At 39.1% G+C, this 19,280-nt stretch overlaps 1 protein-coding gene across 1 annotated transcript in view; it reads right to left on the bottom strand.

Annotated features, from left to right (window-relative positions):
- The window catches only part of SYNE1 (spectrin repeat containing nuclear envelope protein 1), a 522,133-nt gene that overhangs the window by 323,180 nt on the left and 179,673 nt on the right, over nt 1–19,280 (bottom strand). The window contains 11 exon segments of the mRNA XM_025205597.1: nt 1,563–1,671; nt 1,948–2,156; nt 2,531–2,689; nt 3,781–3,915; nt 5,656–5,820; nt 8,006–8,164; nt 9,409–9,582; nt 9,945–10,088; nt 10,535–10,687; nt 12,910–13,074; nt 17,050–17,252. Coding sequence (XP_025061382.1) covers nt 1,563–1,671; nt 1,948–2,156; nt 2,531–2,689; nt 3,781–3,915; nt 5,656–5,820; nt 8,006–8,164; nt 9,409–9,582; nt 9,945–10,088; nt 10,535–10,687; nt 12,910–13,074; nt 17,050–17,252 — 1,775 coding nt within the window.

The following is a 19,280-nucleotide window of genomic DNA, read 5'->3' as shown; positions in this document are numbered from 1 at the left end:
CGTGAGACTACAGGAATAGAACAGAATCTCTATAGCAAAACTGTGGCAATATCGTATGTTAATCTACTGGTTTGTGCACCTTGCCAAGGTCATTCATTTACTCCATGGGTAGGCCTTGCAATCTATTAACCACTATGGGTGTAACCCCATGAGTGGGAACATATGTTCCCCAGGTACAAACAGCAGTGGCATATATTTCTGCCACTGCTAGTTTACCCAGGGAATGCCCCTGCGTGCACACTCTGGTACACAGCAAGTTGCCCCAGGTGGAATAGGGGAGGCAGAGGCCAGCTCCTGGGCTGGCTCCAGCTGCCTTACCTGGGGTCCTGGAGGCCTCCCAGAGCTCCAGAGGTGGTGATCCAGGCCTGTGGAGCCTGGCCAGCAGCCAAAGCATGGCTCTGGCTGGCCAGGCTCTAGTTTCAGGCAACGCGTGTGCACCACCATGCTTTTTTCTGGTGCAGGTTTTTTGACACCAGGATCTCCTATGTCAAAAAAACCCTGCCATGCTGCAAATTAGCAGTGTGGTGAATGCCTGCCTGTCCAGTGTGTGTGGTTTGCAGTGCTGCAGACAGGTCTGCAGCATAGCAAACTGCATGTACATGCTTGTCTGGATGTGCCCTATGGGTGCATACACACATACTAAATCATCTTAAAGTAAGGTGACTTAACTAAGTTGAATTAAGTTAAGCCATGTTGGAGCATCCACGCATACAGCTCCTTCACATGGTGGCAGCCATCTTGTGAACTAGGTCAATTTAACTAAGGCAACTCAAGATAATACACCTCAGAAGTGTATTATCTTGCACTGCATTGAAATCAGCTCTGTTCCACATATGTGTGTATGTTCTGACAGTTTATCTGATTTTAAAAAGTCAAGTTGGCTTAACTGTCGGAAAGTTAATACATGTGTACACACCCTATCACACTAAACTCTCTAAACTGTACTTTGCTGCATTTTGGTTTCACTTTGATTGTGAAAGGCAAAAAAGAAAAGCACTGAATTACTGACTTCAATGGCTTCAGTACCAGTCTATTTTACTACCCCCCACTTTAGTTTCCAGTGGATCTGTTCATTGATTTTAAAAGTGGATAGTGAAAGGCCTCCAAGTTTCCCTAATCATATAGGGCCCCGGATGCAGGGACAATGAATTTGAGCGTTCTTGCACTCAAAAAGAGCCTAAGCTTGAAATGGTAACAGTCCCCTGAAGAGGAATTACAACATAGTCTAAAACACTATTCCCTCCTTGAGACATGGATGCTCTACTCTGGCTCTAATGTGTTCCCCTATTCATTTTAGGTGTTCTGACAATATGAGGAAACAGACATGACCACCTCTAGTTTATAAGGACTAGACTGCTCTGCCACAGTTCACTGCATACATAGCTTTCTTTAAATTTACATTAAGTTGTTTTAACTGACCCATTCATAAAAATGCCAGAAGTCATAAGATTCTAGTCTCAGCGCTCCACCACCACTGATGCACCTATACTACATGACAGCGTGACTCGAGCCAGAGCCCTAGTTGGAACAATCTCTAATTTCAATGTAAGCTAAGAACTAACCTCCATTGCTGTTTTAAATTGTTTATATTTGGCAGTATCATTGATACCATGTTTAATCTTCTTTAGCTCTTTCTCCATTGAGGAAATCCAAGTGGTTAATTCAGAAAATCTGAAATCAAAGATCACATAACACAAGGCAAGAAAAAAAATTAGGGGCAAACTCTCAAATATAACTTTTTCACTTTATGTAAACATCAATTAAAAGGGGAATAGACAAATAATGTTGGAATGACTACAAAATTCAGTCTTGTTTGATTTTGCAAAATGAAGTATTTACCATGCCTTGCCTTGTACTTGTCTATGACTGGAAGCTTTAAAGAAGCGCACATATATTCAGTATTTCAACTGAGGCTCTGACATACCCAGTTAGCAAATAAATTAGTACCTAGTCTTGTAGTCCTTCCATTTGTCAGGGTCCTCTGTTATTTTCATATAGGTACTATCAATCTGAGATTTAAGTTCCTTGAGGGTTTTTTGGCTGCTTCCCAGTGTAGCCCTAAGAGGATCCGATTCCGGAAGTTTCAGGCACAATTCTTCAATCAGGTGTAGTCTCTTCTCACATAACTGGTAGGGTCCCTTATCACTGAAGAAACACTAAAGTCATGGAAATAAAAAGCCAGTCATACAAAGTGACAAAGCCACAAATCACATGAATTCTTAAACAAAAGTTGAGGCCTATCAGAATGTAGTGATTAAATCAGAAGCATTTCTCCTTTAAAACTTCAGTCCTTGGACCATTTAAAAGTTGTTCAGGGAATTCATAGAACTTCCAATCAAAGGCCCAAGTTACTATCATACTACTTCACTTTTGTGCTAGTTTAACTTAATTAAAACCATGGGATTTACATGAGGGTGACTCATATATGAGGGTGATAGTCTGGTGGTTTCTCAAACCCCCTGGGTTTTTTGTTTCAGTATTATTTGAATGCATTTACACACGCATCCACTTGGTGGCAAAAGATACATACCCTGTGCTCTTTAATAATCTTTTCACTGCCTTCACTGGCTAACTGTTTATCCTGTCGAGCAAGTTCAATTCTACACTCTTCCACTGTGGCTTGAAGCTTGCTCTTCTCCACTTCAATCTTCAGATGGATCAAGTGATATGGAGCTTCTGCCTGGAGATCCTATACTCCATGAAGGGAAAAACACGGGAAAAAGCAGGATTCATATATTAACTTTGAGGATATTAAGTTAGAGTTTTACAAAAACTATTAAAGTGCAGGATTAATTGTGTGCATGCAATAACACCCAGAGAACAATTTCTTTTTTCAGCACTCATATGGAAACACAAATAAACACACTCTATTAATTATAACTATTACCTAAATTTTAATCTCTTTGGGACAGAACCTTCTTTCATAAAAATATGTAGAGTGCTTATTCAAGTGAGGTCCTCATCCCTGGCCGAGGTCTATAGGTACTACTTCAATAAAAATCTATAATAACAAAAAGAAGAGTATGGCTACATTTTCTCATGCCCACTGGGACCCAACCTTGTGTGTCAAATAAAAGCCACAATTTCACACACAAAGTAGAGGTAGGTGCTCAAATGATCAAGCTTCCCATTGACTTAAGTGGAAGGAAAAACTATGCTAGGGCTGAGTGCTTTGAAAATCCCATTCTAGATGTTTAGCTGTCCTACAGCAAAAATGAAATCAAATTAAAGAATTCTGCTCTTCCTCAAACATTGAACTCAATATTTAGTGGTAGGTATATCCTAAGAGACCCATTTGAAAAATCTGGCCTGTAAAATATGAAATCAGTATTCTACAGTTCATTAGCAGATTTTGCTTAATCATAATCACTTTGGTCTTGGCAGTTTTCCCTATTAAATGGGAAGATTAAACATATAAAAACTTGTTTTCTTAGGGTTACAGGTAGGCCCGCTTCAGTGTAATGTGTGAAAATTGTTAATAGTCACATAATATAAAACTGTATCACAATGTAGGAGGACAAACTAAGGTTGTATAGACTACCTGAATCCTGGCACTTGCTAACTTCTAACTGCTTAATTTTGCTACTCTAATAATATTCTTTCAAATGAATACAATTACTCTTTGTCCAGGCTATATGCTTTCCTTTGCCTATTCAAGAAGCCAAAAGGAGAAGAACAAGATCCCTCCAATTTTGAACTACAAGAGGCAGCTTAGGAAGAATGTTTCTTTTGATTTATGAAACTTGCAGCTTTGAAAAAACCTGTCATTTAAATGCTAACCTTCCACTGTTTATGGAGTTTCCTAACAGCTTCCTGAAGACTGTGTTGTTCTTGTTCAGGAAGGATGTCAGTAAGTTCATCACAAGCTTTCAGGAAGGCATTTAGCACTCTCTGGTCCAACTGGCTGAAGAATTCCTGAGGTTGACAAATAAAGTTAGAAGGTTAAGTTGCTTAAGGTTGCTAATATGGAAACCTGCTAGGATGAAGATCAGGTACACATACAGTATCCTATATCAAAATGCACAAGCTCTCTTCAAGCTTGGTAGGGGGCTGCTGCTGAATTAGAGAGACAGAATTTAAGTTAAGGAAAGGAAACATGCATAACTTAACAGAGACCTGCACACTTTCCAGACTAATTTCTAGGCCAGTGAATCAAGTTATCCTGTACATTTCAGCCAACAGAAATGGTAACTTAAAGACATAAGATTCTGCATTGAAACAGTATTTTTGAATAACAGTAAAGTAATAATGATGCAAACAAATACAGCTGTTTAAAATTATAACAAGGGTTGCATGAAAATATTGAGGGTGAGGGAAACACTTCTGTGAAGCAGACAAGGTCAATAGTGAATGTTTTGGTGGAAAAATTCTCCCAATTACAACTCTCATTGGCAAAATCTACCCCTAACCTAACACTGTATTTACTTGATTAGAAGATGAAGTTTTCCCACCATTTGACATGGGGGCGGGGGAAAGACTTCCACCTTAAAATCAAACATGAGGCAGCGGAAGGAAGGGAGCAGATGAGAGGGTGGAGGAAGGCAGCTGTTGCGGTTCTGGCCCCAACCCAGGATTTGAGTTGGAGCTGGAGCCAGAGCCACAGCTGCCACTTGTCCCCCTCCCCACCTGCTACATGCCCTGCCACTCCTTTCCCACAGCTCCTAGTCTCCCTCTTGGCCCCCACTACACCACTTATCCCTCTCTTTCCTCTGCTGCACTCCTCCTTACCTTTGCTCCACACTGGTAGGCTCCGTCCCTGCTGCAGCCTGGGCATGGAGCATAGCTCCAGCCTGGCCTCACAGCAGTGGTGTAGACCTGGCACTGCTGTTCCAGCCTGGCCCTGCAGCAGGAGTGCCAACTTCCTGCCACTGTTGCTACAGGACTGGCCTTGAGCTATGCTCCGTGCCCAGGCTGCAGCAGGGAAGGAGCCTGCTAGTGTAAAGCAAAGGTAAGGTGGGGGTTGAGAAGTAGTCAAGGGAGGAGAGATGAGGAAGGGGGCCAGGGACCTAAAGCTGCAGGTGACAGAAGAAGTAAGGAAAGGAGGGGGAACAAGGGAAGGGGGAACTGGGGCAACCTGAGGCTGCAAGGTGTGTGTGGGGGGAAGAGAGGGCAGGAAAATGGAGGAGATAAGTGGGAGGGGGTAGGCCTGCCTCTCACTGCCTGCTTTTTACCACCTGCCCCCCACCACTGCCTGTCCCATTAGTGTCCCACAGCTGACCTACCACATGCCCACCCCCCATTGCCTCCCCCATTACTGCCCCTCATTACCTCTTCCCCCACCACCTGCAATAGTGGGGGAGGGGGGCACATTTAAGACCATCCTCTGATAATTAGATTTCATATATGGAAAATTATAAAAATTTATAAAATTTCTGTGTGCAGAATCTAATTATTGTGGGGGGTCATATACATTCAGGTTCATCTTGCACTGGAGTAAATATGGTAATTGACTGCCAGGAGTCTTTTCTTTGCATTTTCCCTGTTGTTTAGATTTTATGCTTAATAAGAGACCATATTTTTTACTTCATGGTAAAATAAACTGTATCATTTCAACAGATGGCTTGATATTACTTATAAACAACATTAAGCAGACTTTGTAGTTACATGGTTGAAGGTTACATTTTGACAGAATAAGATTGCAGAAGCTCTACTCACAGTATGCTTCCTGAGAAGTTCTTCAGGATTTCCTTTTTCTTTTAGGCAACTATTAGCAATCTGTAGCACTTTTTCTAATTCTGCCCTTGACTCCTCAAATTTCTTCATCAAACGGCTATTTGCTTCCATATTTTTTCTCCAATCACCAGATTTCTTGACCATATTCTGGGTTACAAGTGAAGGAAATGAGCTAGTATTTTAATACCAATGTTAATTATCTTGTGATTGATCTTTACTGAAGAACCTGGCAGAAATTCCTCAAGAACTTCTTCCAGTTGAAGTTGCCCTTTGGTGCCTGTCAGGCTTATATCTGCTCCTTCCCTTATTCTGGGTATGTATAAATATCCATGATAAATTCATTACAGTAAAAAGAAAATGGGGGAGAGGTATAGGGTAGCTATCATTATAATGCATATGTGGTATTTCCAAGTGAAATATCAACTGAATTAATCCTTTAAATGAAAAATGCCTAGAATACAAAAAAAAGGGCTCCTAAGTTATAAGTGAGTTATTATGAATTTTCCTAAAGAGCACAGGATACCTTGGTTCCTCCTCACTTCCCTACCCTGACAATCAAAGTTATGCTGGTTTGGCCACTGAGTGCTACTGTATGCAGTGGCTGGTGAAACAAGCTCCTTCCCAGATGGCCAGAAGTGCATATGCACAAGGCCCTGGATGAGAGGCCCCTTCGTGCTGTGAAAAATGGCCACTCTCCCGCTTCAATTCAAACTCTGACACTCATTTCCTTTATGGCTTTGATCAAGTCACTTAATTTTTCTCCTTCTTAATATGTAAAATGAGGATAACAGTATCTATAGCATAGAAAAAGTGAAGAACAGGTTATTAATGCATTAACTAAATGTCTCTGGAATTCAAATATGTAAGTGCTAAAATTTACAAGGATGGACAAAAAACCCTCCAACACCTGGAAGTCTAGGAATCTTGGACCTGAAGGGAAAATTACCTTTGAAGATCTTTTTTCTATAGCCTAACAAGCTCTACTTATTCTGTAGCAAGATACCAGAGACACTAACAACTCCCCAGCCCCTAGTTCCTATGTTCAGTCTATACAAAAATATGTATTTGTCAGAGACAATTAAGCACAGGGTATGTCGATATTGGTTTCAAACCTTCAAAAAATGTTCATGCTGGCCTTGTGCACAATGTGTAATAATCTAAAACCTGGTTCCATTCGCAAAGGAATGGAATACTCAGACTCACACATAAGCTAAGGTTGGCTTTGTCCCATGATGAAAGAATATTTCCAATATAAGAAGAAATAAAATTTATTATCCACTCTCATGAGAATAATGTCCAGCAAAATATGCAGAAATTGGACTTAACTCTATAAACACAAATTGTTTTTACATGATAAGGAATGAAAAGATGTGCATAGATCTTCACCAAAAATTCAACTGCTCAAAGATGAGATGCAAAATTTGAAACATGCAATTTTGCTCAATGATAGTCCTTAGACAATTTTTGGCTACTGTTCTGTAGCATAAAATTCAAATCTTTACAATGAATATTATATTACAATGTCATTAAAACTAGCATATGAAGAATTTCACTCTACACAGCACTGTAATTTTCTGCTATATTTTTTACCATATTTCCTAAAGATGGATAGTCCTAAGATCTACGGATCTAAAATACAATTCAAAGAGAATAAGTGAGGCATCTACTGGCACTAACATGGAGAACTATATAAACATAGGTCTGCATTACTTTCAGTGTTAGCATCTTATTTTGATCCATGTTTACTTTCCATGGAAATACAGAAGCCAGCAATATTAACTTTGCAAATACCTCAGTGCTCTATGCTTTGTGCTAAAGAGCAAGAGCAGATGGTATCAAGGAGATAAAGTGCATGAGTAAGAACGTCTAGGCCATAAGACAGAACAACCCCTCTCTCTGGATGTCCTAAGCTTCTCTTCAGATGATTCAGAAATCCGTGGAATTTCTGGGGACATCACATGGAACTTGAAAGCTGCTTAACTCTAGGGACAGGCAGATATCACAATCTCCTTAACCACAGGACACCATAAACAAACCTGTTGAGGCTGAACTCATGGATCTTCTCCCCTGGCCCAAGTAAGAATCTAGTCTTTATATCTGCTGCAACTTTGCCTACCAAAAATGGAAATCATCCCACTGCACCATATCACAATACATTAAATGGAATTAAGGGTAATATTTTTACGAAAATGAGCATTTGTGGACCCATGCATATTAAGTATTCCAATACAGACAAGCTCTGTGTTTGATTTAAAGAGCAAGAAGGTTTCTGGAAGCCAAAGAATGCAATGATGCAAGTTCATATAAAGATACCAAGAAGTAAGAAAATTACCTGGAAAGTGAACTGTATTTCTGTAACCATCTTCTGAAGTGCTGACCGATCAAAATGGTGCAATACTTTACTTGATGTTACAAACTTCAGAACACTTTGACTGTTCCTTTCAATCAGGGACAAAGCTTTCTTACAGTTTTCTTGATATGCTACCAGATCCTGAAACAAAAAAACAACAACAAAAATCTCTCTGCCAGAAAAGTAGGGGGAAATGTATTTTGACGATAAAACACAAACGTGGCCTAGGCACCACTGAGAATAGCTTCAACGGGACATTAGGGAGGATAATACAAATAATACATCATTTTTCCATAGAGCTCAAACAGAACTCCATCCATGAAGGGGGCAAAGGGTTCACAGAATATGGGACCATATAGGTAGTTGTACAAATGACGGGGGAGGGGTTATCTGTTCACAGTCTACACAGCAGAACCCAGTGGCCTCTATAATCTGGCAGACTGCCATGGATTTTGGGTCTGCACCTGGCAAATCCATTTAGCAGAAATAAGCCATTTATTTAAATTAAGATGGTTTAGTTTGTGGTACTACTCAGAGCCAGATAGAAAGCACTGAAGAGGCCTCATCACTGCAGATTTGAGACCTGATTATATACAGACAAGGCAGGATTTGTTTTGGCAGGCTACACATTTCAGCCCCAAACTGGATTGATTGGTCAACATAGTTCAGATCAATTTTTCCCTCAAAAACAGAATTCAGCATGAAATGCTAATAAAAGATGTATGTATAAAAGAAAAAGGAGATACATTTTGATCAACTATTACTAATTTGTATGCACAGGGAAATCAGTGATGCATACAACATAGTCCTAGAAACATAACATTCTCAAATATCCTTCAAGATGAATTCTATTGGCTATCTCTCAGTCCTTGAAATGACATCCTCTTCTTGCAAAACAGAAGGAATTTTTAAGGCTCCATGTCAATATATATTATCTACTCAGAAGATGTCAAAGTTCTTGTCATACATACGGGGAATGCCCAGAAATTTCCAGGTAAATCAGTGGGAATTATTGAGATCTCCCAATGAAGTCCCATTGTATCACTGATCTTGTGGGCAATAAAGTAGAAGCCAGATTCAATTCCCAGTGGGAATTAAAAGAAAATTCAAATGCCACTGAAGTCAATGTGAAATCAAGACTATTATACAGTGATATCTCCTTTCAACTTGTATGGGTTTGTGGGTGGTAGAAGCTGCACATTGGAGTATTTAACTTTTGCGAAATGAAGAAGAAACACTCCTCTCCAGTTATCACTGCCTCCCTTCCCCCAAACTGGAGTCCCAACAATGTAAGTGTTATATAACTGCTTACAGAGGTTCTCTTACAATTTCCAGGCTTGGCTGAGGGGAAGGAAGGGGGGCATTGTTGCTTTTGTTGTCCTTACCTGGTGTTTTTGTTTAAAGACAGCCACAGGTGGCACTTCAGGATCTGGGACTGAAATTATTTCATTGACTTTCTCAAGAGACTCATAAAAATAGGTAATATGCTTCTCTAGTTCTTCTAGTGGAGAGAGCAGCTGCTGAGATTCATAGAGCATGGCAGGGCAATATTCCTTAACCTTTGGACAATATTATAAAGACGGAATTTCATTACCACAAACATGATGTTAAAATTCACAAACTGTTAAATGATCTTACATTGAGTGTTCCTCTATATAACCACCCACTCTTTTAAAGTAAACAGACCTGCCATTACCATTGAAGTCAAGAATTGTAGGATCAAACCTAAAATATTCAAGCCCAGAGATAGTTTAATATGTATATATTTACACTTCTATATATCTACCTTCCTTACTGGAGCCTGTTTAGATATAGGCTCCATTTTATTAAGCCCCTTAAATTAGGAGCTGGTGGGTGTTTTGCCCCATTTTGATTTGATATATAGTTAACATATTGCATTGCAGAAAATGTATTTCAGTACCCTGCCTAGCTGCTCTTTGATTCCTTTCATAGTTGCAAACATTTCATTGACTTCTTCTTGGGGAATTTCTTTTGTAACAAGCTGTGCTGTCTTTGTAATCATCTTGTACTGCGCTTCCATGACAGGCATCTTCTGTTTAATACCCTGCAACAAATATTTCAACAGGTATAATTATGTGTTCATGTGACACATCAGCTTGTTCTCGGAATGGTTATAGGAGATAGATCCAACTCTCAATTCCTTTCCATTGCCTTAATGAACATAAATCAGGTCTAGAACATACTTGATAAAAGTGAATCAGAAGGACTGACATTTTCAATATCCTCAACTAATATTAGGCATTCGGCCTACCTTATGTATGACAGCGAGCTCAGAAAAGCTCACTATCTTGGGAATGTGTCCCATACATGTCCCTCATAGAATGAAATAATCTTTTTTACCTATAGTAATATTACACAAAAAACTCAAATTGTACCATCTGGTATGACCAATGTTAATAATATCTAAAAACCATCTTCACAGCCTCCCTTAAAATTAAACATGTAACTAATTCTGTCCTGTGGGAAAAAGGCAGAAAGGGAAAAACTCACTTCCAGATCTTGGACAAACATCTTGACATTTAGAAAGGAGACTTCTATAGGCACAGAAAATTTTCCATTGGCTCCATCAAGAAAAGCTGACAAAGTGGCTACTCCATCCAGATATTCTCTCCTCATTTTGTCCAATTCATCTGCCCGAGCATACTACAAGAATGAAAAATAAAAACAAAGAACATATGAAAAAATGTGACAGTACTGCTGCCTACGGCTCTTGGGAACACTTTTTTGTTTGTTTTCATTTTGTTCAGCATCATTTTAGTAAACTTTTAAGCTAAGCATCCAGACAGAATTTTTGAAGAAAACCCTTTAAAATAGATAAATAAAAAACATGGTCCTTTCAGGAACAGGAAAACTTGTTTAAAATTATACAAATTCAAAATTACCCTGTTCATAACTCTATCCATAAAACAGTACTTAAACATTTTTTAAGAAGTTGATTATTTGAGACCCTCTTTTCCACATGGTTTTTAAAACAAACTCTCAGCTAGCGTCTCATAACTTACCAATTCCTGAAGGTCCCTTTACTCTGAAGATTCAGCTTTCACCCTTCGCTCGCTGTAGACCCTGACAAGGATGCACCTATTTACTCTAAAATTGAAAGAGTTTCTCTCAAAACTCAAACTGAGTCTGGCTAACTTTGTGGGCAAAAGACAAATAATCTCCTGGCATTCTCAGTCTCTGTATTTTAGCATCTGGTTTAATAATAAAGAAAATCTGGCACAGGGCCTCTGGCGTCCTTCACATTCCTTGCATTAGAAACACCGTAAGACTGGAATGCCACAAACAGCAAAAAATAAAGATTCACTAGCATCTGAAATCCAGTAGACAGGCAAAATAGGTGAAGGCTAACAAAGTTAAAGAGAGATGGGATATCAGAGAACTCATTGTGAAATGGAGTAAAAGGAGGACTTAGGAACTGCTAGAAGGAAGATAAAGGATAGGGGGAAAAAAGTAGCAGAGTTGTTGGAAGGCCACAGAAATGCCTGAGTAGCAGGAGAAGGAAAAACACTTCAGAATGTACAAAATCAAACCTCCTTGAGCATCTTGACACTGTATCCAGTACTTTGCTGAAAGTTACTTCCACACTGGAGTTAATGTTCACCCAAGTTAACATTTCCATATTTGAGTTAATGTGTTTTAGCTACAATTAAAAACAGACTACAGGGCTGTGAAATAGTAATTACATTACCAGGAAGAACTAAGAGACAGTGGACTATCAGAAGAAAGGGAATATTAAGCGGAATTGAGTAAGGGAATATTACTATCATTAAAAAGGAGAGGGGGTTGCTAACACCTGTGAAATTAAGCCTTTAGAAGGAATCAGTTAGATTATAAAACTATGAAGTTAAATGAGTCCCTCACTGCTGCCTGAATAAAAATACTGCTGCCACTGCCAGGCAGTTTGTTTAAAACTTTGGGTGGAGACAGAACCAAAGGAAGGTGGCACTACACACCCCCTGGACTCACCCCTTGATGTCAGCATGGCTTTAGAGTTTTTTTTAAACTTGCGTGCTCCTGCTGCTGACTGCTTTTATCTTTACAATAAGTGGGTACAACTCCCATTAAAAAGTAGTAGATGTATATACTTGTACCACAGCTATGGCTCTACAGATTCAATATAAACAGTGGTTACTTTTTTTTTTTTATGTCAAAATTAACATCTAATTTAAAAAAAACCCAGTTCCTCTACAGTAGAAAAATGTACATTAAACATACTTCATAGGTTAAGCTGAAGCTAATAGAAACAAACTGCAAGTCATATTTGCAATTAAACAAAACCGCTGTTATTCACAAGGGCGTGGGAGCAGAGTAGTTAAGGTATTTCTCAGTGGCTCCTGAGCTGTAAGTGCAAGCTATACTCACAAGTTGTGCCAAAGAACATCTTCAGCCAACCCAGCTGTAAATTGGCAGTTGGTCATTCCAGCTGAGATGTTAAAGATGCTTGTGTGTTGCTGGCTACAGAAAGTGGTAGATGGCCCAACCCTCCAGTAGAGCAGGGCCAAAAATCATTGGCCAGATGTACATAGGTGACTGACCATTCAGGCTGGGAAGGTAATGGATGGTAATCACCTCACTCCCTTGTGCGTTGTTGGCTACAGAAAGTGGTAAATGGCTCACTACGTTCATACAGACTGTTGGGGTTTTTTGTTTGTTTGCTTTTATTTCTGTCTCTATGTCTGTATCTACCCATCTCAAAAAAGACAGAAATACAGTGACCTTTTCTGGTGGCATTTATAGAATGAATTGCATTAGATATGGCCTAACGCTTCCTGGAAAGTTGTCCAAGCAGCCTTCATTTCATTGGGCCCTGCAACGTAGCAATGCTGTAATGATAGTTTTAAAATAGCAATCATTAAAATGCATACCTGCTTAACCTGCATGAACAGCTCTCTCCATCTTCCATTTAGCAGTAGTAATTGCTGTTTAAGATCTCTGGAAATAGTTTCATCACAGGTTTCAATAAGAAAGTTACCAGCATCATTCATGGCTGTGTGCTGCTGGATCCAATGAGGTAAATGTCGGAAGAAGTCCTAAATAACAAAATACAACAAGCACCATAACATTTTGCATAAGTTTCATAAAATAAATCCGAGTCACCAACTACAGGCAAAGATAAGCCTTTCCCTTTTAGGCATTAAAGGATGCAAAGTGTATGTCTTACATTGCAAATTTATATCTTAATGAACTAGCAAGATAGCCTGCTATTTTAATGGAAGGAGAGATAATCTGCCTGTTGTCTATAAATCAGTATCTATACTTTACCTGGTAGCCACACTTAAATCACACTACTCTCATTCAAATCTCTGAATACTCTCATTCAAATCTCTTCTATGGGCTAGATAACAGTCTGAACTACATGCCTGCATCTAGTAGAAACTGTCCTGTCCTACCTTCCAAATCCTGTACAGGTTACCTGGATATAAGGTCCACGGGTAGTGCAGTAAACAGGTTCTTCATGCCTATTTACTTTCCCTTAAAATCAGGTGAGTGAAAAAGAACCCAAGGGGAAAGAAGGTGGTGCAGGGAGTGAATGGATAGAGCCTCTCTAGTATGCTGGTCTGCCCAATGGAATATGTTTTTGTGTGTATGAAGGGAAGGCAGGGTTAATTCTCAGTTAGTATAGAATCCTTAACAAATGACTCACTATCCTCCTCTACCCTTTCTCTCCAGCCTAAAAAGAAGGGAAAACCAGAAAAGAAATTGGGCACCAGACATCTGATTCTAAAGTACAATGACTTCAAGGGTTGCTCCTGTAATGTTGCCATTTATACAACATCCTGCTGGCTGAACTATACAAGAATAATCTAGGCTCATTTTATATTAGTAATCTCAAGGTTTCAAAAAGTTACATTTGTTAAAAACAAAACAGTTGATTCAGATTTAATAATTTATCAACATTCATAACACTTCCAGTATAGCTACATAGAAAATAATAACAAGACATACATTAAGTGTTCATTGTTTAAAGCAGTGGTTCTCAACTTTTTTAGACTCAGGGCACTGCTCATAAAATGCCAGCTCTTAGTTTTTACTTGTTTTTTGATTACAGACAAATAATAAAGCAATTCTTCTTTTGCAAAGAACTCAGAGACTTCAACAGGTGAGAAAGTTTTCAAAACTATGGATTCCTATCTGAAACATCTGAGTTCATAGCGTGAAGCATGTTTGCATACCTAATAGTGTTAATATTACATAGCACCCTGCATCACCTTTTAAAAACACTCAAGGCACTCAAAGATGACTAGGGACTATTTTATTTATCATTCCTCTCAATCCATCAGAGATGTTTTTAAAAAAATGACTGGAGCCCTAGCCTCTTGATGTAATCTACCCACATTTTGCTTTTCTGAACAGTGTCCTTTCCTTTGTATTTAAGACCCTTGCTTTCTACAGTCCATTCATAGCATCTGATGACCCAGTCTCTCTCTAAGATGCCACCCTACCCTGCCTTCTGTCTGGATTTCCTCACAATGCCTTCCAGGTGCCTTACATAAACCTGCAGAGGGAGGGGCGCAGGCACACTACTGAGGTTGTGCTGAAACAGATCAGAGACAGACTGTTGCAACTGAGTGCATTTACATGTGCACTTTACTGCACAGTAGACTAATTATATCTGCAATAATGTATTACAGTCTATAGATGCACCAGTATTAGGGTGCAGTAAATTAATTAATGGTGCCATGAGACAGTACTGTTGGGGATAGCACTATCTTACGGAAGTGTAATTAACTGTGCTGAAACATCCATTGAAGATGCTGACTGCAGGAGTACATTTCACCCGGTCAGCCCAGCCAGCTAGGGGCCTGCTCTGCCCCGGCTCAAATTGCTGCTGTCTCAGGAACACATGTAGATACTGCACCCAGGAGCAGCTGACTCTGGCTTGAACTGCCCCAGAGTTTATTGTGTCACATTAATTGCACGTGTAGATACACCCACTGAGACTGTATAACATTTCCAATGAATGGTGGTAACCACTTGCAGATCCTTTAGAACGCACAAGATTAGTGGGTGATTTTCAGTGGGCAACAAATCTGTTCTGCCTGACAGAATAATGCAGTGGAATTGTCATCAGAAACTCCTCAGAAAGGATTTCTCAGTAAGGATTTCCCTTTTGTGCATTGAAATTATTGAGCCATATTCTTCATGGCTACTTACTTTCTAGTGGTTGTTGGTGTTCCAGGAAGACTGGGTTACTCCATGGTAAGACAAGCTGTTGTATTTCGACTATTTTTAGAGAATCCACGTGAATCTACCCTAGTCGTCTTTGGGCAAGCATCCAAATGATGCACTAAAAGGTTCAAGACAGAATCTCTACAACTAGATATTATCAACAGAAAGCCAGGAAGATAATTTCATTTTAGCTTTCCAAGCAAAATAAGGGTACATATACAAGACTTGAAATCAGCCAGAGATAGAGGAAAGAGGAGAAAGCATGATGGTGCAGTATGAAGCTTTTACGGCCAATGTTTGGAATGCACCATAGTTATTGTGAGCAGTGAAGATATGAGAATTATCCTGGACTCCTCAGTTAAGTGCTAGTAAAATTCTTATTTCACACTTCAGTATTTTTTTACATACGTTATAGAACCAATATTTTCGGAAATGCTTTATTTCATGTTATTGATGGCATTTTATCATTTTAGTCCACCTGCAAGCAATGCTGCTTTGTCACCAAGAACTGAACTGTACAAACCTCAGCGGGAAAGTTAAAGCTAATAAATTAGACAAGCCTATAAAAATATCAAAGACAATTTTCCCTATTTAATTTTGATAGTATATTAAGACCTAGTACTTCATTTCCAAAATGTCCAGCACCAGAAGTGAATTCTGTTACCTATCAGTACACTGGTAACAGAGTCTTCATCAGTGTAATCTAAGGAAAGTCAACTGTTGGGGAAAATGCATTATATTTAATGTGTCAGAACATTTTATTTTTTGGAAATGGTGCATATTTGAAATTGCCCACAGACCTGGGACATTAAAAGTACTCAAACAACCTCCCTGTAGATGAATTAGTGAAAGGGTCAGAGTGTAGGTAAAAGTCAGAAGGGAATGAATTTATCATCTTAATATCAGCAGTGATTATGTAATATTATATACACACGTTCACATTTTTATTTTAAAAATCTGCTTTAAAATGAAGCTTTAAAATCCCAGACAAATACAGACTAATTTTGTCTAAAATATTCATACACAAAGAATATACTGGTATTTTATCTCACAGATGATGCACAAACCCCACATACATATTGCTGAAAGCCAGGTGCTAAACTGTATGTATCATGTTTTCTACCATCTCAGCTGCCCACTAATCAAACATATCAGGACTATTTACATTGGGCTGAATTCTATTTCCCTTTACATGCCTAAATCACAGTTTTCCAGCTACACAACTAGTATTTTTGACACTTAGATATAGCTTGTGATTACCCCTGCATTGTGGATATGTAAGCATGTGTGTAGTATAAGCATGCATAGTACACGATGAACTGGCAAGGTAGGTATTCAACCACATATGAGTGCCCATTCTGGACACATAAGTGCAAGTCATGAAAATAAATTTGGCTAAAAACCTATGACTGAAGTGTGTTAGGCACCACAAGAGAAGGAGGGCTAAACTGTGGGTGTAAACTAACAGCTGTGCAGTTGGGGCACTTACCCAGGAAGTAATAATCATCTTTTCCACTGCTGTGCATATATGTATGTGCATATCTGTGCCTCAAAACAATTATGATAAATATACATATATTCACACAGAAAGTGGGATAGGAATCTGAAGTTCTCTGATGCTGCAGTTGGGAGAATCATTACATATAGATATGTCAACTTACCTAACAGCTAGAATTACTTTCCAATTCTTAGCACAGAGCCTCCTATTTCGTCAATAATTTTTTGTTAAAACACATGCATAACTCATTTCCTATAATTTCTAAGCTTTATCTCCTCACCAAACCTTGATAAAAAGCACATCCCAAAGCTGGATGATATAACTATTTATGCCTTACCTTTTTGGCTAATTCAGGCTGATTCAGCATTTTTTCAGCATCCTCCAGCCAGGCTTGTAGACTGGCCACAGTGCTGCTGTATCTGTCCCAGTTAGCAATCACTTCTTCTAACATGCTCCTTACACTTCTCACCTCTACTGACAGGTTCCTCCACTGTGCTGTTGTTTCATTCATGAATTTCATTACATTTTCTACTTCTTCCACTGAAATACACATAGCAATGGTGAATATTTAAACATGATTTAAAACTTTTGAGCTGAGGGCTACCAGGTTTAGGACTATTTAAATGAGATGCATTTATTAACAAAAATTCTAAAATAGTTTAGTATTATTTTTAAAAATAAAACAGGAAATCATACTTTCTTCTCTTTTCCTTTTTAGGTGGTTAGATATACAGATTCATACTGAAGGCATAATTTCATGTTAATGCAACATTAAGACCAAGGAATTAAGCATATATTCTATGAATTAAGATATTCAAAAAAATGCCAAGTTTCCTGTATATTGTTGATTCATGCTCTTGTTGTTGATTATGTATACTGTTGACAAGTTGTTTGGTTTTTTTAAGGAAATATTAAAATTCTACCCAAGTACAATACACTATACCAGTGCTTCTCAACCAGGATGTTGTGGCATCCTGGAATCCTTTCAAGGATGCCACAAGCTTCCAAGCATTGTTAGGGCCCCTCTACATGTGCATGACAGGAGGCATGATTGTGGGATCACACATTAGATTCTATCATCCCTTATTGCTGGTGCAGGAGGACCTCAATCCTGGGCAAGTTCCTGTGGCTGAGAGCCCCGTCAGCTGCTGTGATCTCCCAGCCATTGGAGTGTACCACCCTGCCCCTCCCCTCCCCAGGGCTGGGGGACCACAACTGCTGCTATCTCCCAGCCATGGGGGGCTCCATGTCCCCCTGGGACTGGAAGACTGCAGCAGTGCCCTGTGGCTGCTGGGACCCAGAGTCCCACAGCTATGGACTCTGAGTCCTGGTAGCCATGGGGCACTGCCAGGATCCAGAGTCTTCAGTTCCTGGACACTGCCAGGGCTGAGGGGCCCTCAGCTGCAGGGCTCCCAGGCCTGGCTATGCACAGTGCACCCCTGTGGTTGGGAATTCAGTAAGCTGACAGAATCCCAGCTGTAGGGAACACGTGCAAATTAAAACTAGATAGTAACCAGATATAAAGTTAGTACATATTTTTGAGGTCTAACTTTAGAGCTGGTTGAACCTTTGAATGCATGATAGCAACTTTGCACGTATAGCTGGTCTCGGTTAATTGAGCAACACCTATAATGTACAGAGGGGGCCTTAGGTGTACAAACATGATTTACAAGATAAATCCATAGATTTCAAATAGGAAATCTTAGCATTTAAAATATTCTGGCCTGTTGTGGTTTTTCTTAGTTCTTTGCAATAGAAACTTGCTATATTATTTTTCTGTATTCAAAAAATGAGTGAAAACTAAGAGCTGGCATTTTCCAAGGGGTGCCTCAAATCTAATGAGGAATGTTTCATGTTTAGTGAGGGGTGCCTTGGGTCTAAAAAGATTAAGAACTACTGCACTACCCCATAATACACAGTGACTCAACAATGTATTTCCATTTACAAAACATTCAGTGAAATTCTACTCCCATTTGCACCTGAATAAATCTAAATTGATGCCACTGAATTTTTGCCATTAAAAAACAGCATGTCCATGGCATGCTTAATTTCTCAGATATATGAGAACTCATTGGGAACTCAATAAAGGACAAATATAATCCCTCCTTCACTGGAAGGCTGAAGCTACAATACAGCAAAAAACAGCAAAAATCATTATTAATAATCATTGTTGTTCTGATTACTATTAAATAGCTGTTCTACTTATTTTTGGAGGGAGTTCCAGTTTTTCAAATAGGGAGGGGAAGACTAGCAAAGTATAGGTGGTCTAAGCTTTCTATGCTTTTTCAGTTCTCAGACACTAATCACATTCTCACATCACCTTGACGTTACTTTGCTCTTTCTAAATTACAAGCTTTCCCATGTACACAAAAAAGAACACTTTAACAATTAATACTCATGTTCTCATTGTATCTTTCTAGTATTTGTGAAGTCATTACAAACACAGATAAATCCACTGAGTTTTAGTCTGACTGGATCCCAGATGACTAACTGAGCTGCAGTGTACCTGAGCTGCAGTGCACTAAACAAAAGGATTGCTGGATCCTAAATATAGGAAATCATTTAAAG

This window comes from Alligator sinensis, unplaced genomic scaffold (genome assembly GCF_000455745.1).
Source record: "Alligator sinensis unplaced genomic scaffold, ASM45574v1 scaffold1177_1, whole genome shotgun sequence".
Classification (NCBI taxonomy): domain Eukaryota; kingdom Metazoa; phylum Chordata; order Crocodylia; family Alligatoridae; genus Alligator; species Alligator sinensis.
Note: the sequence above shows the minus strand (reverse complement) of the source record. Positions and strands in the feature narration are given on the sequence as shown.